General features: G+C 34.3%; 6 protein-coding genes across 7 annotated transcripts; 2 read left to right on the top strand and 4 right to left on the bottom strand.

Moving 5' to 3' along the window:
- Window positions 1-85: 85 nt before the first annotated feature.
- LOC106448682 (E3 ubiquitin-protein ligase RSL1-like) lies at window positions 86-2666 on the bottom strand. Its single transcript, XM_013890536.3, has 3 exons — window positions 1711-2666; window positions 856-1595; window positions 86-738 (listed from the first exon to the last, which is right to left on the bottom strand). The coding sequence occupies exons 1-3, from the start codon at window positions 2005-2007 to the stop codon at window positions 585-587; spliced, it is 1191 nt and encodes a 396-aa protein (XP_013745990.2). The 5' UTR covers window positions 2008-2666; the 3' UTR covers window positions 86-584.
- A 1006-nt stretch (window positions 2667-3672) lies between these two features.
- LOC106448683 (NDR1/HIN1-like protein 6) lies at window positions 3673-4506 on the bottom strand. Its single transcript, XM_013890537.2, has one exon. The coding sequence runs from the start codon at window positions 4504-4506 to the stop codon at window positions 3673-3675; it is 834 nt and encodes a 277-aa protein (XP_013745991.2).
- A 2709-nt stretch (window positions 4507-7215) lies between these two features.
- On the bottom strand, window positions 7216-8417 carry LOC106446793 (50S ribosomal protein HLL, mitochondrial-like). 2 transcript variants are annotated; one of them, XM_013888584.3, is made up of 3 exons: window positions 8239-8417; window positions 7860-7936; window positions 7216-7783 (listed from the first exon to the last, which is right to left on the bottom strand). In XM_013888584.3, the coding sequence occupies exons 1-3, from the start codon at window positions 8270-8272 to the stop codon at window positions 7313-7315; spliced, it is 582 nt and encodes a 193-aa protein (XP_013744038.2). In that variant the 5' UTR covers window positions 8273-8417; the 3' UTR covers window positions 7216-7312. The 2 variants fall into 2 exon arrangements, with proteins under 2 accessions (XP_013744038.2, XP_013744039.2); XM_013888585.3 differs by having other exon boundaries at window positions 7216-7780.
- Window positions 8418-9567: 1150 nt separating this feature from the next.
- LOC106446795 (probable beta-1,3-galactosyltransferase 12) lies at window positions 9568-11941 on the top strand. Its single transcript, XM_013888586.3, has 6 exons — window positions 9568-10116; window positions 10625-10780; window positions 10862-11044; window positions 11125-11238; window positions 11321-11463; window positions 11546-11941. Exons 1-6 carry the CDS (start codon window positions 9716-9718, stop codon window positions 11638-11640), a joined length of 1092 nt encoding a protein of 363 aa, XP_013744040.2. The 5' UTR covers window positions 9568-9715; the 3' UTR covers window positions 11641-11941.
- Window positions 11942-18179: 6238 nt separating this feature from the next.
- LOC106448684 (far upstream element-binding protein 1-like) lies at window positions 18180-22050 on the top strand. Its single transcript, XM_048777762.1, has 6 exons — window positions 18180-18566; window positions 18644-18921; window positions 18998-19099; window positions 19174-19245; window positions 19323-19442; window positions 20955-22050. The coding sequence occupies exons 1-6, from the start codon at window positions 18242-18244 to the stop codon at window positions 21855-21857; spliced, it is 1800 nt and encodes a 599-aa protein (XP_048633719.1). The 5' UTR covers window positions 18180-18241; the 3' UTR covers window positions 21858-22050.
- Window positions 22051-23465: 1415 nt separating this feature from the next.
- On the bottom strand, window positions 23466-25501 carry LOC106446796 (PITH domain-containing protein 1). The gene is made up of 9 exons (XM_013888587.3): window positions 25250-25501; window positions 25080-25160; window positions 24721-24770; window positions 24480-24557; window positions 24324-24381; window positions 24191-24240; window positions 23918-24026; window positions 23768-23829; window positions 23466-23680 (listed from the first exon to the last, which is right to left on the bottom strand). The coding sequence occupies exons 1-9, from the start codon at window positions 25331-25333 to the stop codon at window positions 23638-23640; spliced, it is 615 nt and encodes a 204-aa protein (XP_013744041.1). The 5' UTR covers window positions 25334-25501; the 3' UTR covers window positions 23466-23637.
- Window positions 25502-25790: the final 289 nt, after the last annotated feature.

The raw sequence follows: 25790 nt of genomic DNA, 5'->3' as shown, positions 1-25790 counted from the left end.
ACAATAACTGATTTCGTAGTTATTTAAAATATAATTATTATTTTATGCAGAAAAATTATATAAGTAATAAATATAAAATATTTATTCTGCACAAGGGGCGAATCTTATCCTAAGTATGTATCTCTTTAATAATATTAAATTTTAAATATTTTCTAAATCTCAGGCCAAAACAAAATAACAAAATTAGAATAAACTCAAAAATAAATATTTATATTGAGCAATATTCAAAATGAAAAAACGACACAAAATGAGAAAATATGGAAGATATATAGGATTGACACATGAACGTAAACTTTTCATAGTCATAATTAACTTTTAAATTGCTAAATCATAATATAAAACCGAGCTAGCATCGTTTTATTGTAAGTTTGTAACCAAATATTAGGTATGAGATTTTTGACCTAAATTATTATTAAAAATATAATAAGCTCATCAGTAAACAAATTATGTAATTAACACAAATGTTTTTAAAAAATTATTTAAGGGCCAAAAATATTAATTCGATGAAGAATATAAATTTTATTTTTATACCATATTTCATAAATAATTTTCATATAAATTTACTCTGCGCAAGGCCGCATGTCTTATATCATGTGTATAGATATAGTAAAAATGCCTAATACAAGTAAAACAATGATCAAAACTCCACGAGTCTCCGCCGCAATTGTCCTTTTTCGATGGGGGCAACCTCCTCGAGTCCATTGAGCTCCACATTGGTAGCAAAACGAATACCCACATCTATCCATTAACCGTGTTAATTTTCCGCGAAAATATAATCGAATTCCAAATTTCCAAAAAGATAATAACTATAATAAAAAGCTAGAGAATGCGATTCATATAAGTTGATGACGATACCTGCAAACTACATTGCTGCATCCATGATTTCGTTCGATCATGTGTTGGCATCTTCCACATTGACGCCACATTTTCTGATTGGCTAGTGCTTTGAGCTTTATATCATTCTCTGTAGGATTCGGACCCAGTCTCTTGTAATCTGCACATGACAAGTTACTATGCCATGCAACTCTGCAGTTGATGCAAAAGGGTTGATCGCATTTGATGCAACTTCTCATCGACTCAGATGATTTAGAGAGCTCGGTTTCCGACATGAAAGCCGAACACCTCGGGTTTGGGCAGTAAACTCTCTCCACAACGGGAATCGATTCCTCATTGATCCTTTGTTGCCACATCTCCCTTAGTTTAGGTGTCAGAAGATTGTAACAACTTGTAAGTGTAAGCTTAGACTTGCATTTAAAATGAGGACATCCCAATGCTCTTCCCTCCATCAGTCCCACGTTTATATATCGTCTCACACACTCGAAGCAGAACTGATGGCAACATAAAGCAACAGAAAACATCTGATGAGCTTCCAAGTCATCATCAAAGCAGATAGGGCAAGTCATCTTCTGAGCAAGAGGCATACTAATGCTGATTTCCGAAACTACAGTTTCCATTGCAAGTTTATAAGCAAACTTAGTTTGGTCTTCGGTCACCAGAACAGGGATACTAGATGTCAATTGCTGTCTGATGCGTTGCACATCACCCATTAGCAAGGCAATGTTATCTTGCTGCTCCGGCACGGATCTCCCCATGACCTAAGACATTCAACGTGAAACATATATATATATATTGAAAATAAATATATATATATTACAATATTGACGTAAAGACATGTGAAACCTTCCACGGCCAAGAAAAAAAAAAACTAACCAATTCGAAAATAGTTTGATAATCACAGTAGACTGAGATATGAGTGATCCCTAAACGCACAGCTTCAATTAGTCCTCGTCTCAATGCCATAAGCTCAGCCTCCAGAACTGTAGTGGCCGAGTCATGATGTGATCCCTTCATCTGAAACAACAGTTTGTTGTCTTTGTCGCAGATGGCAACTTCATATCCGGCCAAAACAGTAGTTGTTTCCTTCTTGATCAAGCCCTTGAAGTAAAGACGGCAGGATTCAGATGACTTTGGGTCATCTTCTCGTACTAAAGTGCCATCTTCCTCCATGTATTGTATCTGTTGCGAGTACTTTGTACTTCTTAGTGGGTCTGATTTATATATATAGAGCAGAGTTCCAATATAATTAGGATTAGAATGTCATCTGGATACTTTTCCTATTACGGTTCTACTTTACGAGATTCCCGAATTTAAAGGAAAATATTTTCCTCCTTGTTGAGATCATCGTTATCTTATAACCGTGTGTTTTTTTGGGTCTAATAAACATTATCTAGAAAACCTGATTATGTATAAAATTAATGAATGCAACAATTCAATATGTTCAAGGCTGCAATAACATGGGTAGAAGAGAAATATGAGAACATGTGACAACAAAATCCAAGTATGACATGAAGAATCCTAGATTAATTAATAATTTTCGATTTTTTTCAAAGTTCTCACCAATTTTTTTTCTAAGATTAGTTTAATGTCATTATGTGAAAAACCAAGTCAAATAATTAGTTTTTGTTTTTAAAATTTTAGTTTTTGGTTTTTAGATTTGCTTTTGATTTCTAGATTTTGGTTTTATAAAATCTTGATTGGTAATTTCTTAGTTTCATGCTTCATCTATATAATTATCTTTCAAAATTGACTTATAAATTAAGTTTTTAAAAGATAAAGTTATTAAAATAATAATTCAAGAGTCCTGTAAATAATACAAATCATCGATATCAAGATGTATTTTTGATGTTGTAAATAGTTAACTTTAAATCAACTAAATTAATTTTACTGAAACTTAAAAATATTATCAATAACATGATGTATTTTTGCATTTATATTACATATTAGATGCAAGGAAAATTATTATCTTTAATGATTCAGAGTATTATCATTCAGTTTTTTTTTCACAATATTAATATCATTAAATAAAAACAATTGTAAAAAAAAAAACAGTTATCGTTCGTTATTGTGATGAAACATGGATTTTGATTTTTATTTTAGAAATATGTATTTTTTTTTTCTAAAACTTTCTGTAAAATTTAGGGAATCAATTTCTCAGAACTTTTTCTTAACTATTAAAATTGTTTTATACCGTATTTATTTAATCAACTGGTGAAATAATACTTTCTCTGTTCATGAAAATATGATTTTCTAGATTTATTTTTTGTTCTAAAATTATAGATTTTCTAAAATTTTAAGATACTTTTAGTAGTTAATGTTGAAAAGTTGTATACTTTTAAAAAACATTAATTGAAAATATTTGAATTGGTTGAATTATATTAGTTGATATTTATTGAAAAATGTATAGTAAAATAAATAATAAATTTAATTGTAAAAAGTTAATTATTTTTTAAAAAATAAAATTCTTTTTCCAGGAACAGAGTGAATATTCAATTGTAGTTTTCTTCATTTATTTCGCCGGCTAGCTCCAGAATCTGATAACAATAAAACGTAGAGAATAATGCACAAGAAAGAAAGAAAAAACAACTGCACTGAACTGAACTGTACTTGGATGATCGACGGGGGAACCAAGAATGACGTTTTCATTATACAATATTAAAAAAAAAAAAAGAACCTTTCACGTTACATCAAACTGTGAACTCTCTCATCCACAATACAACAGACGAACTCTCTCAAACTCTCTCAAGTATACAACAACAATACACATCAAATGAAAAATTCCGATTTTTTTCCTTTTGTATACTAAAAAAAAAATAGAAAGTATTTAAAGAAAAATTAAAATGTCCAATTCCAGATCTTGATCCTGAGATCAACCTTACACTTGGACTTATCAGTGGACGCCATCGAAACGGCTTTACCTTTAGGCAAGCTCCCTCTAATCTCGCCGCAAGAAACTCTAATCCCAACTCTCTTGCTTTTCAATTTCCCCATTCTAATCTCCACCTTGGTGTCCATCACTATCTTCAGATCCAATCCACTCCTCCGCTTCAAATCCGATTTCAATCCCAATCCATCGCCGAAATCGAGCTCGCGAGCCTCCGTGGACGTCAGCACGACTCCTCTGAACGAAGTCAGATTCCTCTCTCCGCTCGAGAAAGCCGGAACCGTGCCGTTTCCGAGGAAGATCGCGTCCGGATCAGTCACGACGGAGAGTACCAACGGCTCGTAATCGAAGACGAACTGGGAGTTAGGGTTTTTGGTGATCAGCGTCAAGTTGAAGAGGGAGGAGAGGTGCGCGGCGGAGGAATCGGGGGACGCGGTGAGATTGAAGCGGTGGATTCGGAGCGAGGCGACGGTGAACGACGGCGGACGAGGCTGGTAGACGACGTAGAGTCCGATTGCGAGGAGAGAAGCGACGAGGAGGGTGATGAGGAGGATTAGGATCGACCAGAAGCAGCAGCAGCAGCAGATCCGGCGGTTGCTTGGCCGCTGCCACCGTCGTTGTTGTTGTTGACGGGGGTCGGAGTAGAGCTGTTGACGGATAGGCTGACGTGGCGGGAGGGGATTGGGTTTAGAGTTTGTTGATGATCCATTTGGGATCGGCGGAGGAGGAGGAGGAGCGGTGGATGGTGGCTTTGAAGATGGGAAATGGTTATCGTTTGGTGCCATGTGTTTGTATGTTTTGCTCAGTTGCTCATTTTGTTAGTTTTATTCTCACTCTCTCTCTCTTTTCCTTTTTTTTTTTGTTGTTTCCTTTTAAATTTCTGGTGACGGTTAGATCTGGAAGATGATGAAATCTAGATCCAGCGATATATTATATTTGATGATATTTTAGTATTATACTACTAATTTTTTTTCGTAAACCAAAAAAAAAAACAAAATATATACTATAGCATTTTAAAACCTTTTCTAGAGAATAATTAAGCCATTCTTCCTTTCTTAGTCTTATGCATATATATAAATGTTCACAATATATAAAAATTGATTTGTTTTATAAGTTAAGTATTTTATAATTTCTATTTATGAAAAATAAACCTTTTTAAGATAAATATGTGATTTTGCTTATAAAAAAATCTGAATGATCCACTTCTTCTGGAAAATATTGAATTACATTTTATTCTTCTCAATTGAATTATATTTGTTGTATGATTTAGTTGCACTTAGTATTTTTAATTATTATATATTTATAAAATATTTTCATAAGCTTATGTATACTGAGCTATTTGTTAGTTTCGGAAATAAATTAAAAAGTGTTTATTAATTCAAAGTTGCATGAGTGAACATAAATGATAATCTTTGCAAAATTAATGCACATATACAAATATTGAGAAGGTTAAATGTAATAATTTGTTAATATATCGTTTTCAGTTATTCATTAAGTTTAAGTAGTTCGTAATTTATACGTATGCATATTAAACAGAAGAATACTAATCTAAATTAATAATTTGTTGCTTACATCTGTTTTAGTATAATAATTTGGATCACTTCAATTACTCATTATTTATGTCGAGTTTCATGTATTAGCCTGAAATATTTCTTTCTGATCTAACTAGATTTAAAATAATTATTTTATTGCATTTAGTTTTATTCTTATTTTTAGACTTTTTTTATATTTTGATATATTTTAATTTCAAAGAGAATATTGGAAAAACCTAAAATGATAAATGGTACAGTATTGCATAAGCAAACATGACCCTTAATCTTATTATAAAGTCATGCATGAATGTGAATAAAAATATAAACATATTTCATTTTCTGAAAATAATGATTTTACATAATCAGTTTATACAAATATTATTTATATTAAAATATTATATTATCTTTTGAAAGAAGTATATTTTTTATTCAAAAATATGTTAGTATATATACACTAAATATATGTATATTAAAACTTAAAGATGTTTCCTTCTTTTATTGATATTCTTTTATTAAAATTAAAAAGAAAAGAACATTTAATTTCATCTTGTTATAAAACATATAACTTATAGACATTTCTTTTATTATTTATGTGATTTTATAAAAAAAAACTGAAAAGAAAAAAAAGTTCTAATTACAATAAATAAAAAGAAAACGATCATCATGAAAAAAACAAGATTGATCATTCATGCGCCACTCATGAACCATCTTTACAAACTAAAATCTATGAAGGACTCTTGACTAACTGGTTACTTTAGAGGAATTTTATTTTGAATTTTTTGATGTAAAAACATATCGAATGAATGAGAGACGACTTATTTAAAGAAGAGACAAGAAATTTTACATATTAACGCTGCATGCGAGCATGTTAGCAAAAATCTAGCGGAAATTTTGGGAGTTGAGCGTTAAAAAATTGGGAAAATTACATGTTTACCACTTTCATGGTATCACTTTTCATTTTTAGCACTACTAATGAGACATTTTCAAAAATACCTTCTTTATTAAGTGGTAAAAGACTCTTATGCCCTTGTTATTTATATATATAATTAATTATTATTTAAATAAAAAAAAAATTAAAAATAAAAAAATAAAAAAATGTGGAAGCACCGTAACCTATTGGTTAAAGTTTAAAGACTATATCATAATTGTAAAATCGTAATAAATCAGTGTTAAAAAAAAAATCTTTCATTTTTACCTTTTAATCTTTGGCTAAAAGGTAAAAATAATTTGGTCTAACAAACATCTTCGCCCTACATTCTCTGAAGCCCCAAAAGCCCCCGAGCCCAAGCCAAGTCAGCAACGCGGGTGTGGGGAGCCCATCTTTCTGCCAATACACACAGTATTTTGGTCACTTAAACTCAATATTGTGTTGTGTATAATTGTACTAGTTGAGAAGTTCTCCAACTTCCATTGTAATATTACTAAATATCTCATAAGCCCATCTGGCTATCCAATTATTTGGTCCAATAGTTCTTACTGGTCAGGTTTGAGCTGATTTAGAAGGGGAACTTGAAACCACTAAGCAGAGAAGCAAAGAGAATTTGGAGCAAGCTATTTTGACCGAGGGGGAAAAAAAAATTGGATACAGTGGGATATGAAAGAACTTAGACAAAAATCTTACGAGATGAAAATGAAGTTAAATCGAGAGAGGTATAATTTGAAAGTCTAAAGGAAAATGTAACTGGAATTTATGTCACATTAACGTTAATACTTTTGTGTAATTTATTCTTCTGTCTATTGTTCTCTTGCACAAAAAGTAATATTGGTATCGAACTCTTTAATAAAGGATGCTGCTATATAAACTGATTTATAAAACATAAACAATGGGGTTTAGACTTTAGAGAGGGTGGTTCTGGTAACATTTAGAAGTCTTCTCTCCATTTTCATAATGTTTCTTTTTTAACTAGGGAATAGAGTGATAACTAATTGCGTGAAAGACATTAAAAGTTGGGGACTAAAAAATTGTCAAATAGTTTAATTAATAAAACAGAAGTCTATCTGATGGATGGATTACAGTCACATAATATAAAAGAGATAATAATAGGTGGTGCCTAGAGTCTCAAACAAGATGCTGAGCCAGAGAAAGGATCTTGAGCTGCTTCTTGAGGCGCATCTCGTGCGGGACAGGACCAAACACTCGGGTACCAAGCGGTTGGTGAAAACCACCCGCATACCTTTTCTTTTTTTCCTTACCATTTTCATCTTTCTTTTTCTCCTTAATGCCCAAAATAACGATGGCGTTGTCGTCAAACCTCACTTGGCTTCCATCAACACGCCCTTTCTGCATAGCAGCACGCACAACCACACCGTACACGACGTTCCCTTTCTTCACTTTACCCTTTTGTATGGCATCTTTCCCTTTCTTTACATCGACTTTATGTGCAGCCTCTTTCACTGAACCGATGACGATATCGCCAAGTCTTGCTCCTTTCTTTCCCCTTAGAGATTGAATGCACGTCACCTCTTTTCCACCAGAGTTATCCACGACTTTGAGAGTAGTTCCCATTTGAATGAACGTCCTTTGTTGCTGCTGCCAAATTGGAAATCAATCATCAGGGGACACACAATTCACGGGGTTTTCTCTCGTTAATGCAAAATATATTGACCTGAGAAAGGATGCTTCCACTGGATGAACTCATCAAACCGGAGAAAGCATTGGTAAGACCTCCAAGCAGTGAACGTCCTGTTCACATTGTGGATCAATCATATCAAGACAACATGTTCAGCAAAAAGTTCGACTCTTTGATGTTCTAAGTTCTCAGAGATTGTTTTTTCTGAAACCGACAAACAACATATGTTCTAAAAGATCTTATTTTTTATTTTGCCGACCAAACTCAGAAGATCTAATGAACTATAAACTGTAGATTTTGTTTTTCTTGGAAGAAGTCAACTTTACGAGAAAAAAATAATAATTAAAAAACAATTATCGAATTAACGCGTTGGTCTGTAAAAAACGAAAGAGATGAGTACGTTTTTTTTTTTTACCTTTGGTGAGTCTGGAAGCTAAAGCTGCCGCCATTTCTGCAACTAGAGAGGTTTCAATCTAAGAGTGTGTGTACACACAATTGTGCTCTACTACTGCAACGAGCACCGTGAATCTAGGGTTCTCTCGTCACAACGATCACAGGTAGGCTTGTGCGTAATTGTGAAAGTGTCGTAGTGGTTATTGGGCTTTCCTAGAAATTAAGTGGGCTTTGCCTGTCCAGGTTTGAATCCTGGCGCTCAGGTTGTTTTCATTTTTTTAATTTACTCTTTACTCTAATTTCTGAAATAGAGATTATGGAAATTGTTTCTCTGAGATTTGTTTCTAAAAGGCAATCTTTTGTAAAAACATATAAAATCTTACAAGATAAGTACAGATGCATGATGCATCTTAGACATATTCATCTTATTATTGACGTGGAAGATATAATTGTCTACATAGACATCCAAATCCATTTAGAAATTATCTTACAAAGGTAAAATACTTATATGTTATATTTTAAACTGATACTATTTTATATGGTTTACACGACTGGTGATCAATATTATAATTTCTATGTTTTCAGCATATTTCTTTGTACTTTGATTTTTAGAAACAAACAAATACTTAAGTGTGGTAGAGTTATATTGCCTTTCAGTGTGAGTGAGAATGAATGCATTATCGTCACAATGAAAATCTAAAATATGTATATTATGATGGTGGTATATTATTTAATTCCCGGACGGTATTATTTATGTTGTAGTCATAGAAAACCTCAACACTTAGACATATTACAAGTTAATCCAAATTAGGTGGACCAGCTATTACAAGTTAATTGAATCAAATAGACAAAACTACAGCTGAAAGTGTACATCAAACAGACAAACAATGTGGTTTTTTATTCAACCTTTCACCAGAAAAAAACTATGTGGTATTTAAAACCGGTGAACTTTTAAAATTTACTTTCACTGACAATTACAATAATTTAAAACCGGTGAACTTTTTAATTCAAATTCAAATTTAAGGTAAAACATGATCAATACTTGATCTTCTATCAGACCAGAGAATTCCATTCCACTGATAAATTGTTATTGGGACTATCTAATTTATTTGGGAAGTGCGACTTTTCTCTACCGCTTCCATACATAATTGGTTAGACAGCTTTTGTTTCATTCAGATGTTAGCTTTTTGCGTGACATTTAATTTTTTTATAGCAGTTCTATAATAGTTGTAGCGATTGATTTTGAATCTCGTAGATAGTCATGTGAATGCATTCATTGCCCTCTTTCTTTTTATGCCAATAAATAAAAATTATTATTACATAGCAAAAAGATTGTCGTGTAAGAAAATTAACAAAAGAAGCATAAAAAGTGGAAAATAATTAGATTCGCAATCAGAAGCCACACTTCACCACCGTCACTACAGATCTAAAAGAACAAAAACCTCCCAGTTTATCTCAAAACCCGAACTTGCCCTTCCACCACCCTCAGATTTACGATAATGCCACTCTTCTCCCACCGCTTCACCACCGCATCTTCCACCGGCCCTGCAACTCCTTCCTACTACAGCAAACCCTCGAAGAGCCACAAACACAGCTCTTCCGCCTCTCGTGTCCACGTGGCTATCGTACTCTTCTCCCTCGTCTCTTTGTTCATCGGACTCGCCGGAACCATCTTCGCAATCACTTCCTCCGGAGGTCCTTCCTCCGTGTATCGATGCGGCGGATCTAAAGACACTTCACGAGTGTTCGGTTCAAGAAAACTCGGTGGGAACGGCGGCGTATTGCCGGAGAGACGAAAGGTTATAGGATTGGTTGGGATCCAAACTGGTTTCGATTCTGGTGATCGTCGTGCCGCTTTGAGAAGCACTTGGTTCCCTTCCGATCCTGATGCTCTTCTAAGGTAATCTTATTGGAATATAATACATTGCTTCGAGATTGTTAAGTAAATTCTGAAATGCTGGTTACATCTCCATCTTGTTTGGTAGATTGGTTGTGATGTAGTGTTTACCTCTTGAAGCTAAAAAAAAAGACAATATGTAAAACATGTCATGATGAGATTTTGTAACCTTTTGATGTCATTACGGTTACTTTAGCTATCAAGGTCTAAGTTTATGTGGAAAAAGTAAATGTTTAACCGGAAATTTCGGGTTAGATCAATGTTCAAGAAATTGCTTGGCGACGTTTTATAGGAGATTATTGATTAGACGGATGCCTAGACCTACTTTTCTTAGAAAAATTGTTTTGTTTTTAGCGCGATTTGTCGTCTAGACCGATTTTTAGAACACTGGGTTGGGTTAGATATTTAAAGACAATGAAGATTAATTGAGATTACTTTGCTTGACTCTATTTTTATCTGTTTATTTGGGATTTGAATCAAATATTGGTTTGTTTGTTGACTGGGAACTTAGGTTGGAACAGGCGACTGGATTAGCTTTTAGATTTGTGATTGGACGGTCAAAGGATGAAAAGAAGATGGCTGAGCTTGAAAAGGAGATAAAAGAACACAGAGATTTTGTGCTTCTTGATGATGTTGAGGAAGATTATCTACGACTTCCTTATAAAACGTAAATAAAAGAATCCCTCAGTCTACATTTCATCAATGACTCTCTGATTGGTTGATTCATTCATCTCTCCTCTCTTTATAGGTTGGCCTTCTTCAAAGCAGCTTTTAAACTCTTTGAAGCTGATTATTATGTCAAAGCCGACGACGACATTTACTTGAGACCAGATCGCCTTGGGACGCTTCTTGCCAAGGAAAGACTTCACTCACAGACGTACATTGGCTGCATGAAGAAAGGACCAGTTATAACTAATCCTAAACTCAAATGGTATTACTATTAGATAAGCCTTCTCTTCATTCTATGTGGAAGTTTATCAGCTTTTTTGTGACAGATATTGAATTTGTCAGGTACGAGAAACAGGGGAATTTGATTGGAAATGAATATTTCTTACATGCTTATGGACCGATGTACGTTCTTTCAGCCGAGATAGTGGCTTCACTTGCATCAGCTCGGAACGGCAGGTTCTACTAAATGCTTTCTTTTTTATTTATCTTATTCACACTTGCAGATTCTGATATACACAAATCTCTTTTTCCCTTTCAGCTTGAGGATGTTTAACAATGAAGATGTAACCATCGGATCTTGGATGCTTGCAATGGATGTACATCATGAGGACAACCGTGCTTTATGCGAGCCTCGTTGTTCCCCAAAGTCCATAGCAGTATGGGACATTCCCAAATGCTCAGGTAAACTTAAATATATGGTTTCTTTCTTCACTTAATAGGCTATTCTCACAAGAAACTAACGTTTTCTTCTAAAATCTTAAAGGGCTTTGTAACCCGGAGAGTCGGTTAAAGGAGCTTCACAATATGGAAATATGCTCCAAGAGTCCGACATTGCCTCCCGATGACTTGGACCAGTAGTTTGTGTTGCGAACAATTCTACAGAATATATGATCTCATAGTTCCAACATCCTTGGAGCTGTAAAGGGGGAAGATGACTTCATAGTTCTTACATTATCTGATTCTTGTTGTAGTTGTCTCATGTACCACATTTATATTGAAGTTATATATATATATAGACCAGATACCACAAGATTATTTTTCTGTAAAATTAGATTTATGGGGCCAGTGGTGTAGGCACTGGGAGATGATATAGTATTAATCATGTTTGATTTTGTAAAAGAGATCTCATTCAATGTATTATTTGTTTTGTTTTTGTGTCGTAGATTCATAGTAGTGTTCCACAGTTAGTATCTAGCGGGGAAACAACAACATAATTGAATGCTAAATTATGAGAACTACATCTTAATGTGAAAATTACTTTGAAAGACACTTTCTATCTTGTGTAACATAATAAGACATTTTTTTTTTGATATCTAAACACTTCTATAACTAATTTACAAATCAATCTTCTAAACATGAGGTATATTTGTCATTTTTAAAGTACTAATGGTTCATAGATTCATTCTTATAATTTATATAAATCAATGAATCGATTTAGAGCATCTCCAACCCCACTCTATTTTTTACTCTAAAATAGAGTTTAGAGTAAAAAATGCTCCAATGGTACTCTATTTCTCACTCTATAATAGAGTGAAAAATAGGTTTACTCCAAATATAAAGTAATTTGTTTTTTTTTTGTTCATCACTCTATTTTCTACTCTAAAATAAAGTACCATTGGAGCAAACTCAAACTCTATTATAGAGTTACTAGTTACTCTATTTTAGAGTAAAAAATAGAGTAAACCACTGGAGATGGTCTTATATACAAAGAAAAATCATTCGCTTCTTTTATCAAATTGTTGTGTTGATGATTTTGTGTTTTCATAGATGGAGCTATCAGAGCCATCCCAACATCTGTGGACGTCTTAGGGAATAATAGTTTTTTGGGCTCTTATTTATAAATAATACCAACATGTTAAAGATCTTTGTTTTAAAGAAAGCTAAATTTTGATCATTGCGACCACACAAATATTTTTTTATTCTAAGTATTTAATTTATGAGTGATCATATGTTTAATTGTTGGTAAACTATGTTGATCTTTCTAATCATTTTGGATGTTGAAACAATGAAATGATGTATTAGATAACTCATTTATCATTTGATACTTTTTACAAAATGGACTATTTCCTAATGTAATTGTTTATGAAACATACAATTTAATATGATTCGGTTTTAAATACATATTTTAAAGCCGGTTATGATATGCAATTTTTTTTTTGCTTTTATATAATTCACAAATTGATTTATATGCCAAATAGGTCTAACACTTATAAAAATACAATTATTTTTAAAAGTAAAAGAAAGGAAAATTAAAGTAGAAATAAAGTAAATTTGAAGTAAAACAAAGTAAAAAGAAAGGAAATCTAAAGTAGAAAATGTTTTTTTAGCACACTTTAGAATTTAATTTCTATATATTACTTTACAAATTTCATATTACTAATATACTAATTTAATTTGGAGTAAAGGCTGCAATAAGCGTGTGGGGATCCAACCATTGAACAAAGAGATGCTCAGCTTATCACAAATTTGGGTCACCTCAGGAAATTACGATAAGAAAGATCTACGATTAAAAAGTATTGTCTTGTATATATATAATGACTAATATATTTAAAATTTTCATTTTAGGTTTCACCAAATAGGTAGCAGGACAATAAACCAAGGCTTTTCATGTATTGAAACAGTATGTATGGTTTATAAGTTTTTTGTCTTTTTATGTCATTTATCTCATATCAAGAATAACATATATTTATTTACAAACTACACACTTCCATTATAATCACCTTAAATTTCCATATGCTAATATTTTTATTCTACATTAAATATAATTGGTTTAAGTTTTTTTAGTTCCTCTTTTAGCACAAATAAAATAAAGACCTTTTGTACATTGCAAATTACTTTATTTAAAGACTTGTAAAATATAAAATCATTTTAATTCAGTTCTGATTTTAAATATCAATAATCAAAAACTACAAAACATGATTTTGATAATTTTACTGATAACAATAATATCAATTATTATACGTACGGAGCAAATGTACAACCTAACCGGATGTTAGAATCTTTGGTTTTGGGGTTTGTACAAATCAATAACAACATGATAACTTGAGGTATCAGACTTCTATATCTGATTTCAAGGACAACCAATTTGAGATCACTATTTTATTTATTTATTTATTTATTTATAAGTTCATACTCTTTAAATAAATAAATTGTAGGATCGGAAAATTGAAAATTGGTAATTAAGTTTAGGATCCAACCATTCATTAGTTGGACATTGGTCCACTGAAATATTTTCAATATGCGGGTGAGGCCCAATGGAATGGTGAAGTAGTAGACTTGCATAGTTTTGGATGACACACAACAACATGTATGGGCATTTGCTAGATGAAGGTTTTGGCAAAGTTGACTACGTTCGCTGAAATTTTTTTAACTTTAACAGACATGGAGTGGTGAAGTAGTAGACTTGCATAGTTTACAATGACAGATATGTGCTCTAGTTATTTGCTAGACGAAGGATTTGTCAAAGTTGGCTACTTCCACAACCTAGAGATCGTAGACAATCACAACACTCTCCAGGCAGCTCAAGACATATGAGTAAAATCAATTAAGCAACCATGCGCAGAAAAATTTATTGGTAATATATGTTAGACAAAATTTGGTGAACAAAATCAAATGATCTACAATTGATATTTTATGCAAACATTTAATTTTAACTTAATTTTGAACTTCTTATTAGGATCAAGAGTTTTCTGCGCCATACGCATAAAAATAACTTTAAGTATAATATTCTTTCTATTTCAAAATAAAATTTTAGTTACATTGTGAAATTAATATTTTTCATATTTTTACTTTATCAGTTTGTAAAAATAAAATCATAAATGCATTTTAAAGTTTTGTTTCTTTTGATTTGGTTTAACAATTTCAACTTGATTTTATTTAAATTTCAATAGAGTCAAATTACAATTTATAAAAATATTTTTTTGAGCAACTTTATAAAAATAATTGTTAATTTAATTTATATTATATTATATTAATGATCATTTATTTTAAATATTTTTCTTATCACCTAGTTTTAAATATGTCTATTTTTAGATATACTAGAGATTTTTTCCGCGCTTCGCGCGGATTGTGTCTTATAAATTTATTTTATTTATAATATTATTTGTCGGTTTTTTTATTTTACATTAACTTCTTATTTTTCCAATGTTATTTTTTCTTAATTTAAATTTATATGTTTATAATTTTTCATTTTTCTTGTTGTAGATGAAGAATTATATTTTTTATTGATGGTTTTTTGTATGTGATATAAACTTTTTGATATTTTAAAATAATATTATATATAGTACGATTAACACATTAAAGAAGAGAAACATATTCAGGCACATTTTACACAGGTTTTATATGCATAATTTTAAACATTATATATGTATATATTATAAGTTTGAAACATGTAAATGTTTTCTGAAGCTAAATACTTGTTCTGAGTTTGCATAACTTATCGAAAGTTTTATCCCTTTTTAAATTCAAATCACAGAAAAAAATATTAAAAAATCAGTATAGATGGGTTTTTTTGGGCTTTTAAATCAACACTGAAAAATTACATGAATCAGATAACAACAGTTTTATAAACAACTGGATAAAATTTGACCGAGCCAAAGATTTTCACACAATATGTTCTTTCTTCTTCAAATTGCGAAGAGCCTATAGGCACAAGAAAAAAAATCACAATTTTTGTTTTCACTTATATAACATTTTTTCTCCTTTACACACGGAGTTTATTACACTGTTATAAGCAATGAAAAACTCTATTCATATAAGATTCACATCTATGCATTTTGACAAAGAAGAATTTTAGCCATCTTTAGTTTCAGAATGGACCAACTTCAGTCATATACACTATATTTTCTCTATGATTCAAATCTTATGATTTTAATATATGTGCAGATTTTCATATGAAAAAGCACGCACGTCATCTATCATTCAACCTATTACTTTTTTCAAAGTAAATACTATAATCCCCATTTGGTTAGCTCCACAAATTAATCTATTTGGATCAGTTTACTAAAAAATATAGATACTAATGTTAGAAAAGAATATAGACACTATCAACAACAAATATTGGCACAAGTTTAGATTTGCTGCTGAAGTTTGGATTTCTTCTCCGGCTGATCTACACTCTGTTGCAGCCTGGATCAATCAACCTCGCGTCAACGCAGATACGCATGCTACTCCAGTCATCAAGCTCTACTTTCAGTCAGCCATCTACCTGCTGTGGAAAGAGCGTAATGCTCGTGTGTTCACAGCTGTTTCCTCACCTTCATCAGTCATCTTTGCCTCTCTCGACCGTATGATGCGTGACTGTCTCCTCTCTTACCCGGTAAGTTTTTCTTTCTCTTCTTCTCTACTTCTTTTTATCTTTCTTGTATAAGACTTCCTTAAGGCTTTTTTTACCTTGAGTTGTTGTTGGTTGTTTTTGTTTCCTTGCTGTAATAAGTTGTTTAAAAACAATAGTGTAACCTTTCAAAAATTGATAATCTTAGCATCTTACCAAAAAAACAACAAACATTGACTTATTTATGTGAATATGTATTTTATTTTAAATCATTATAGTGGACGAAGAAAGCACCATAATTTATACAACAAATTTTCTTAGATTCACGTCATCATACTCACCATTTTACCATTTTAATTACATAATTTTACATGAGCTTCTTCACCTTTCCCGATTATTTTCTCTTTATTTATAACTACAATATAAAGTTATAAACTATATATATTATAAATTAATAATTTATTTACCCTTAAAGTTTAACGATTAAAAATAGAATATAATTCAATATAGATATATGATTCTATTAATAAATTAGTAGTTACAAATTTGAAATTTCTAGAAATATCAAAAGTTGTATGTTAGTTAATTATCTTATAAATGACATTTATTTTTAATTCTTTTTGGATGAGAATATTTTGGCTGAGGTGGATAGTCTCAAAAGCTTTGAATTTAGTCCCTTTTATATAGTAGGATAAATTCCAATAAGATAATATTCCTCTACCATGTACATAAATAATAATTTAAATATAATATGATTTTATTAAAAAAATAGTTTACGTTTGTACATTATTACTTGAATATTTTAACTTCATGGTATAGAATAAAATAAAACCATAAACGTATTATTTTGTAGTCTTCTTTCTTTTTTTTTTTTTTTTTTGGTAGGATGCAGGAGACAATGTCTCCTACTATTTATTCAAAACAATAAAACCCAATCACAGGCAAACTTGCCTAGTTCTTGACACACCATTACAATCATCCAAAAACACATGAGCAACAGGCTCTGGAATCACTTCAAAGTAATGCAAACCAAACGGTAAAGAAAACGCATAGTTAACTAACCCATATGCTAGATGATTAGCCTCCCTATACACGTGAGAAAATTTGACTAACCAGTCTCTTGATATGAAGCCATAGCACAAACGTACTAGGAAGGACAGAGGATGAGAATCTTGAATCCCTGTCTGAAGAAAGCCCACCACACACTCCGAGTCCACTTCCACCTCCATTCGTCGAAAGCCCCGATCCCATGCTATGCATAAACCATAGTACACTCCCCACAATTCTGCCAAAGGAGCTGAGCAAATGCCAATATTAATCGCAAATCCCCTTCTCCACGTACCATATTCATCACGCACCACCCCACCAGCAGTGGCCAGCCCCGGGTTCCCTCTAGCTGCTTCGTCCGTGTTCAACTTAACCCAATTACTTTCAGGTCGATGCCATGCAATTTGCTTCTCTACCCTTAACCCACCAGGAGAGTGAACACGCAGATTCTTATATGCAGCTAGTACTTCCTTGGCCTTGTCTCTCACAAATTCTACTCTGTCCCGACACTTCCCTACTTCACCAAACACATACCCACAACGCCACTTCCAACACCACCACACCGTAAGAGCAAATAGCGTTGGCCACTGGTCTCCACTAACTGAGTTACCACTCGCAAGGTTCTCATACAGCCATTCTAGTAGAGGTAATTCAAAGAACCGATGTCTCCTACTAGGGATAACAATTCTAAGCCACAAACCTGCAGCTGCCGGGCAGTCTCTCAGCACATGTAGGATTGTTTCATCTCCGTTTTTATACAACTGGCAGACACTGCTATCACTCAAGTGCCTCCGCTTCCGTTCCATGTTCGTCATGATGACTTGGTGAGACACCAGCCATAGAAAGACTCGGGTACGTTCTGGAACCGCAACTCAAGTGCCTCCGCTTCCGTTCCGTTCTGTAGTCTTCTTTCTTTTGATTTGGTTTAACTATTTTATTTTATTTAAATTTCAATAAAACTAAGATTAAATCTTATAAAAATAAAATTTTAATGCTAATTTATTTAAAATATACTATCTCTTATTGCCATGGTTTGTCGTAGTGAAATTTACTATATATATATACAAACGCGTGTGTATTTTTAAGACCTCACTCTTTACTTCTCCTTATCTCCGCCTCTTAGGGTTTCTATCGTCAACCATGGCCGACGAATCTCAATACTCCAACAAGCGCAAATACGAAGAGCAAACCGCTCCTCCTCCTCCTCCTCCGTCGACTCGTCGACCCACCGGCTTCTCCTCCGGTCCGATCCCATCCGCTTCTCCCGATCCCTCCGCCGTCCCCCCGCCGTCTTCCTACAACAGCGTCCCTCCTCCCATGGACGAGATCCAGATCGCCAAACAGAAGGCGCAGGAGATCGCCGCTCGTCTCCTCAACAGCGCCGACGCGAAGCGTCCCCGCGTCGATAACGCCTCCTCTTACGATTACGGCGGCGACAAGGGGTTTAGCTCTTCGTACTCTTCTGGTACGTTGAATCAATCTTCCTCTCATCCCTCTCTCTCTAATTGGATTTGATTTTGTGATCTGATCTTTGGTTTGCAGAGGGGAGGCAGATGTCGAACACGTCTTCGATACCTGTTTCGTACGGTAGCTTCACGGCGACTACGAAGAAGATTGATATTCCGAATATGAGAGTTGGAGTTATTATTGGTAAAGGTGGGGAGACGATTAAGTCTCTTCAGCTTCAGTCTGGAGCCAAGATTCAGGTTACGAGAGATATGGATGCTGACCCTAATGCTCCTACCAGGACTGTTGACCTTACCGGCACGCCGGATCAGATCTCTAGGGCTGAGGAGTTGATCAATGAAGTCCTTCAAGATGTATGACTACTATTACTACTTGTTTATTATTGTGATAGAAAAGTGATTACTAATGGTTAAATTTGTTCTTTTTCAGGCTGAGACAGGTGGCGGAGCAGGTTCAGGTGGAGGCGGCTCTCGTAGGATGGGTGGACAGCCGGGAGCTGATCAGTTTGTTATGAAGATTCCTAATAACAAGGTAGTTAGTGCTCTGGAGATTGAGATATTTATTGTAAGGTGTGTCTTGTTTTGTAACCCCACGAACTGCTCTAGGTTGGTTTGGTGATTGGTAAAGGAGGTGAGACAATCAAGTCTATGCAAGCTAATACTGGAGCTCGTATTCAGGTTTGTGAAACTGCCTCATATAAGCAAGCTTCTGTTTGTGTCCTGCAGTTGTTTAGAGCTGTTTTAATTGTTTGCAGGTTATTCCTTTGCATTTGCCCCCTGGAGACCCTACTCCAGAGAGAACTTTGCAGATTGATGGGACCACCGATCAGATTGAACATGCTAAGCAATTAGTTAATGAAATTCTCAGTGGCGAGGTATGTTTGATTGTTTTGTTTGCTATGGACTGTGTCTGGCTTCTGCAGTGTCTATTTTTCTACATATTGTGTTGTGATTGCATAATTTATTTGTCATCAGTTTTAGGATTATCTAGCATATTCCTTAATCCGTAAATGTTAAGCATGGGATATAATTCTAGGTGATGGGTGATATTGTTTAGACTAGTGTCACGTAGTAAATGAATGTATCAGCAGCTAAAGTACTCATTGTTCTCATATTCTTCTTATGCCTTCATTTCATGATAACTGCATCTACTATAAAGTCCGTAGTTCTTCTCTTCCGCTTATTTGCAGGGGAACGTTCACAATCTTGTGATTTTCTTGACTTGCAAAATGATAATTCATCTTGATAATCCTTACTTTCACCTTGTTACTGGAGTTGTAAGCGATTATATGTTGCTTCTTCCGCTGTTCATTGTTTTCCAGTACCTTCCTTCACTAATTTCTTACCACTGTTACTATCTTTCTTTTGACAGTTTTTATCGCCCTTTTCTTGCATCCACTTTTCAATTTAAATTTTAAGAATCCAAATGTACAATGTGCGTAGCATCGTTCTTTCTAACTTCCATTGTTACCAAGATATTTATACTCTCGGCATTCTCTTTTCAAATGATGTTTTCGTTACGGAGAATTCTGTTGTCTATGTTATGGTGTATATGCAGAGTGCAGACATACTGTGAGGTTGCTGGACAGTTTCAGTCTGACCTGCTGTGATAGTATTTATAAAATAGTTATCTATCTGATAATTTTTTTGGGTTTTAGGTTTGTATAATATATATTATATTCTTTTTGTTACACTGCGCCAACTCCGTTTTATCAATAATCAGTTCCGTTCAGGTGTAACATCTTGTTACAGTCATCAGGTTATCACCAAAGGTGGGCGACTAACCTTTGAAGACCTATTAGCCATTTTCTTGTGTCAAATATTTTGCTAACCTAGAATTCTTTGTATTCTGCTTGCCTCTAACTCTTCCTGGATTTGTTTTTAGTAGAACCATCTAGCCATAATGTACTATACCCATCCCATAGACTCTGCTAATACGTTTCCATGAGTATTTATATTGTTTAAACACTATTCTTTAGTCTGTGTTACATTATCTTGCTATGCAAAATTTGCCTTCAAGAATATAGGTTTCAGTTATATATATGTTGCGTTTATCTGCAAAAGCTTGTATAGTATTTGTGGTTTCTCTTGCACCTATTTTACCTCGGATAGGGAAAGGGATGGGCTTCTGCAGGAGTAACCCAATAAATTCACCAATCAGTACGGTATGTAGGCATCACCATACCCTTCTAGAGTATGATATGATCTTGGTTGATCCTGTATGTACAGATATTGGTAGATGACAACTGTGTAGGCCTCTCTTGATCTAGCATTTTTATCCGTTTATATGTCTCTGCATCTCTGTTCATGTGTTTTTACACTGTATTGTTGCCTCTCTTTTTTGCCTGAAGTTATCTATGATTATTTCATTGGTTTGTTTTATGCAGAACCGTATGAGAAATTCATCAATGGGTGGAGGCTATCAACAACAGGGTTATCAAGCCCGCCCACCATCAAGCTGGGCACCACCTAGTGGTCCGCCAGCACAGGCTGGTTATGGTTACATGCAACAGGGAGCATATCCGGGTCCACCTCAGTATGGTCAGTCACCTTACGGAAGTTACCCTCAACAAACTTCAGCTGGCTACCCTCAACAAGGTGATTATGATTATTACGGTCAGCAGCAGTCACAGGCACCAAACGCTGGGGGAAGCTCAGCTCCACCAACAGACCCGTACAGTTACTACCAGAATGCTTCTGGTTATGGCCAAGCTGGTCAGGGATACCAGCAAGATGGGTATGGAGGTTATAATGCCTCGCAGCAATCAGGATATGGCCAAGCTGGGTATGACCAGCAACAGGGTGGTTACGGCAGCACCGCGAACCCGGGTCAAGAGGAAGATACATCTCAAGCCGCTCCGGCATCGTCGGCTCCAACTGGTGAAGAGCCTACTCAAGGTAGCACTGGTCAAGCAGGGTATGGAGCTGCTCCGACTTCTCAAGCTGGTTACAGCAGCCTGCCACCAACGGCGTACAGTTCTGGATATGGAGCACCACCACCGGCTGGGAAACCACCGGCTTATGCTCAGAACCAGCAGTCTCCTGGTGCTCCTGGAAGCTATGGGTATGCACAACCAGCTGCATCGGGTTATGGACAGCCTCCAGCATATGGGTATGGCCAAGCACCTCAGGGATATGGGTCTTATGGAGGATACGCACAACCTCCTGCTGCTGGCGGTTACTCTTCTGATGGATCTGCTGGAACTACTGCCCCTGGTGGTGGTGGTGGTACGCCGGCTTCGCAGACTGCTCCACCTGCTGGACCGCCTAAGGCATCCCCAAAGAGTTGATGATGTTTATGGATAGATTCCACCTGTTATACAATACATGCTTCCCTTCTCTTTTTTTTTTTTTTTGGGTTTTTCTGAGGATTTCATAATGTTTGTTCTTGACGTTTTTAGTTTAAACTTTCCTTTTATGTTTGAGATAATGGTTTATGTTACTTTGGGTCCGCTGTCTACTTATAGTTGATTACACAAACTATTCCTTGTATCCAAATATACACTCTGAGCGAGTTTGTGTCTTGCAGTAGTATCTGCTTCACAAAACGTACATACATGTTCAACCGTAAAACTAGGTGATTTTCCGTTTTATAAATATTTATAAAACTATGATAATGAAATATTTGATTTATCTTTAGTTATACTTTTCATTCTTTTAGAGTTGTAAATATATTATAATTTACATATGTTTTAGGGAAAAATAGAAAACTAAAGAAACTGTGTATGTGGAATTAGAGCTGCATTAGCAAATATAACCTGGAAATTCTAAAAAGTTAAGCACATATATGAATATTTATAAAATAACTATATTATAGTATTAATTAATATTTCATTCTTATAGTTTTATAATAAATATATAAATTAAGTTAAAAATATGTTAAATAATAAATATTATTATATTTGTTATACATATAATCCTAGGTATAAAAATTCAGTTTGTTTTTTTTTTGTTTATTAATAAACATATTGAGTTGTAACAATTTCTCTAAATTAAACTACAATTGTTCTTCTGATTTATAGTTAGGCTAAAGTATGATTACTTTTGTTCATTTCATTTCATTATTCTTTGTACATTTGTAAATATACGTTTATAAAATTATGTAATTTGATAAGTGGTTTGGACTAAAACTAGGAGAAATAAAAAACTGAATTTTTTATCAGTCCAGAATTATATAAGTGAATCAAACTTACAAGTTACAACCTTTCTTATATAAATCAAAAGCCACTGAAAGCTTACAATGAAAGTAAAACGTAAAAGGAACAGAAATAAAAATGAGTAACTAATCGAAAGAAGAACCATACAACAATAATACGATAGATACAAGGGAATGTAGTCCACGATATGTCTTGGGTGAGATGATGCTTAGGCCTCACTTTTAAAGCCTTAATTGCTTAGGCCATCTTTAAATAAAGAAAGAAAAGTATTCATCTCGCTCTTCGTCGAGCACATTCCAATCTCCACACCACCACCTGACTCATCCCTCCTTACCAACATAGAGAATGATCCACTTCGGTCAATGGACACAAACTCGGTTTTAACAGGTCTGCCCCATCCAAAATCTGTCCCGTTTATCCCTAACCGGGTTGACCCAGCCACCGATCCGAACTGTTCACCCGGTTTAATTTTCTTCGTTCCCTCCACATAGTTCTCAAAGAGTGACTCTACCCCTTGCGAAGCCAAACCTTTGACTGAATCACTTAGAATCTCGACTGCTTTAACAAAGCCATCTTCTTTCAAAAACGCTCTCGCTTCGTATTGGAACCAACCTATAGGAAACACGCATGACCCAAAGTATGTAGCAGGAAGTGGCGGGTCTAACCGAGCCAACGAAGAAAGTAACGCGCTTTGGTAGATGATTTTAGGCATAAAATAAAATAGAGTTTACTCTTAATAAAAGTTCGAAAATATCTCGTCGGTTCAAGTAAAGAAAAATATTCCACTCTTGACAAGTCTCCGTAATTTTATTCGATACATATATGTTTGTTAATAATATAGGCCAAAGTTTATTGAGGAAACATAAGATGTGAAAAGACTAAAAGGAGTGTAAGTTGGAAGCAGATAATGTCTTCACTCAACTTGTGAGAAACCCCCACCAGTCTCAGCCTTTGTCCTACCAAAGAGACAGTGTTTGCGATCAAGTACGAAGATAAGAATATTTATATAAAAAAAGAGTAATGTGGTTGAGATTTAGGACTACTTGTGATCTGAAGGATTCGGTCTTATCTCATATACAATCGTTGCAACAACATCCCTTTTCAACTGTTAAGACCAGAGAAGCCAACCGTAAACAACTACCAATACCATATTAATAGTAGGCACTAGCAGCATTTTTTGAATCCACACTTACCTGGGTTGCTTCACCTTTAAAACCGATATAGCGTATTTGGGTTGTGTCACCTCCAAAACTCTCCGGGAAATGCAACGTGATGTTCCCAACACTCTGGAATTTCGAATACCTAATCACATTATTACACGGTTTCAACTGTAATCAGACCATATACACTTGTAACCAGTTGATGAAACAAAAAGCATTCAAAGGATAATGCTCAACTTCTTAAGATTCATTACATAAGTCTTCAGAGTCTATTACGACAGATGAAATGCGAAGTGAAAAATATACCTGGTTTGGTATTCTAATACTCCTTGCAAATTTTCAGCTAACTCCCATTCCTTCAAAGAACTCAAACATAAGTGCAAATGGTTTTTGGCATTTTGGTTAAGCAAAATAATACTCACAAGGGGGATGAATATACCTGAACGGCTTGCATGCTCTCAGCGTCTGAGAAGTCAATCCCTTCACGATTGATGAACCTACAATTTTGAGACATTAATTAACTATATAGTTTTCCCAAAACGAAGGAAAAGTATGCAGTATACATGAAATGTTTTGTGGAGTGCTATACACTTACACTCTCAACTTAGAAGGACTTGTACCATCAGGACCACCAACAATTGATATGCTCTTGATCTTGACGTCTGATGTAAATCTACAACATGGACAAAATTTGAGCTACACAACCCAAAAGTACTTAAAACTTTTAATCCTACCAAGTGAACAATCTAAATCAAAACCAAGAATATTCGTACAAACTTGAAGCTTGTGTGAATTAAAATAAATAAATGCCAGACTGAAGAGGAACAATGACTTACGGTACAAAGACAAGCAATTCAGGGTCTCCTTCGTTGCTCTCCAAATGCTCCTGTAACCAAAGACAAACACACACAATTTCATTCCCACATAAGCCCTATTAACAAAACAAGGGTAGATATAATAAGTACATAACTAAGGATCCTCCATCATCACCAAGGTTGATACAAGTTTGATGACTTATAGATAAGTTGGCTCTATAAGTTCTAACTTAATGGCTTATTATAAGCCTACAAGCCAAGATTTTTTTATTTTAACCTGAACTTCTCAAACTCACACGATCTTTAATGATATGTTTTGTTCATTAAAACCAATGTTCTTGAAGAAAAGATGCAAAACATAAAAGTTTGTTGTGAAGTACCCCAGAAGAGTGTAACCGCTGTTCCCATGCTTTGAAGACTGATTTAACACTTCCCGAGACAGATTCGTTCAGAGCAGACACCTGAAACCAAGTGATAGAGCATACGATTACATGATATATCATTCAGATACGAATCAATCGGAGGAGAGCGAAGAGAGGGAGAGAGAGACCTTGGGGAGATCGATGTGCTTGTAGAGTGACCAATCGGAGGAACACTCGTGATCCTCGCAGTTGTGATCATGCGTACACGACATTTGAGCAAATCGGCGAAGAAAATCAAATCAGAAAATTGGGGGAGACGAAGAAACTAGAACACCAGAGCCAGAGCGCGTGCGATGAAAAGAGGAACGAAACAATCAGAATTGAACCCCGAAACTCAGCGTTTTGATATATAGGGATAGGTTCAATAATTTTTGTGGTGCCTTAATTTTGATCTACTGTTAATTTTAGTCGAAACTAAAATTTAGAATAATACATTTAAAAACATTAAAATGATTTTTAATGTTAGAATAATACATATAAAGAAAAACTTCTAAAAAACTTTTATTAAATAATAAAAACATAAATATGTCTGTATTTATAATTGTACTAGATTTGATCTGCCCTGTATACAAGATATTTTTTTTATTTCTTTTTAGATGTGATTAAAATTATAAATTTAGAGAAAAAGATTAGGATAGCACCAAACCAAGTTTTTGTTCCCAAAGTAGC

The sequence above is a fragment of the Brassica napus genome, chromosome A4 (genome assembly GCF_020379485.1).
Source record: "Brassica napus cultivar Da-Ae chromosome A4, Da-Ae, whole genome shotgun sequence".
Lineage (NCBI taxonomy): Eukaryota > Viridiplantae > Streptophyta > Magnoliopsida > Brassicales > Brassicaceae > Brassica > Brassica napus.
This window is presented reverse-complemented; position numbering and strand designations above follow the sequence as displayed.

What these genes read in the sequence shown, in the direction of transcription:
- LOC106448682 (XM_013890536.3), bottom strand. Translation starts at nt 2,007, where the DNA reads ATGGAGGAAGATGGCACTTTAGTACGAGAAGATGACCCAAAGTCATCT. An exon ending in ATCAAACTATTTTCGAATTG is followed by an intron (nt 1,596 to 1,710) that starts GTTAGTTTTTTT and finishes TGAATGTCTTAG; the next exon opens with GTCATGGGGAGATCCGTGCC. An exon ending in TGCAGCAATGTAGTTTGCAG is followed by an intron (nt 739 to 855) that starts GTATCGTCATCA and finishes GTTAATGGATAG; the next exon opens with ATGTGGGTATTCGTTTTGCT.
- LOC106448683 (XM_013890537.2), bottom strand. Translation starts at nt 4,506, where the DNA reads ATGGCACCAAACGATAACCATTTCCCATCTTCAAAGCCACCATCCACC.
- LOC106446793 (XM_013888584.3), bottom strand. Translation starts at nt 8,272, where the DNA reads ATGGCGGCAGCTTTAGCTTCCAGACTCACCAAAG. An exon ending in AGCTTCCAGACTCACCAAAG is followed by an intron (nt 7,937 to 8,238) that starts GTAAAAAAAAAA and finishes CAATGTGAACAG; the next exon opens with GACGTTCACTGCTTGGAGGT. An exon ending in GTGGAAGCATCCTTTCTCAG is followed by an intron (nt 7,784 to 7,859) that starts GTCAATATATTT and finishes CCAATTTGGCAG; the next exon opens with CAGCAACAAAGGACGTTCAT.
- LOC106446795 (XM_013888586.3), top strand. Translation starts at nt 9,716, where the DNA reads ATGCCACTCTTCTCCCACCGCTTCACCACCGCATCTTCCACCGGCCCT. An exon ending in GATCCTGATGCTCTTCTAAG is followed by an intron (nt 10,117 to 10,624) that starts GTAATCTTATTG and finishes CTGGGAACTTAG; the next exon opens with GTTGGAACAGGCGACTGGAT. An exon ending in CTACGACTTCCTTATAAAAC is followed by an intron (nt 10,781 to 10,861) that starts GTAAATAAAAGA and finishes CTCTCTTTATAG; the next exon opens with GTTGGCCTTCTTCAAAGCAG.
- LOC106448684 (XM_048777762.1), top strand. Translation starts at nt 18,242, where the DNA reads ATGGCCGACGAATCTCAATACTCCAACAAGCGCAAATACGAAGAGCAA. An exon ending in TAGCTCTTCGTACTCTTCTG is followed by an intron (nt 18,567 to 18,643) that starts GTACGTTGAATC and finishes TTTGGTTTGCAG; the next exon opens with AGGGGAGGCAGATGTCGAAC. An exon ending in TCAATGAAGTCCTTCAAGAT is followed by an intron (nt 18,922 to 18,997) that starts GTATGACTACTA and finishes GTTCTTTTTCAG; the next exon opens with GCTGAGACAGGTGGCGGAGC.
- LOC106446796 (XM_013888587.3), bottom strand. Translation starts at nt 25,333, where the DNA reads ATGTCGTGTACGCATGATCACAACTGCGAGGATCACGAGTGTTCCTCC. An exon ending in TTAAAGGTGAAGCAACCCAG is followed by an intron (nt 23,830 to 23,917) that starts GTAAGTGTGGAT and finishes TGGTCTTAACAG; the next exon opens with TTGAAAAGGGATGTTGTTGC. An exon ending in CCGAATCCTTCAGATCACAA is followed by an intron (nt 23,681 to 23,767) that starts GTAGTCCTAAAT and finishes TCTCTTTGGTAG; the next exon opens with GACAAAGGCTGAGACTGGTG.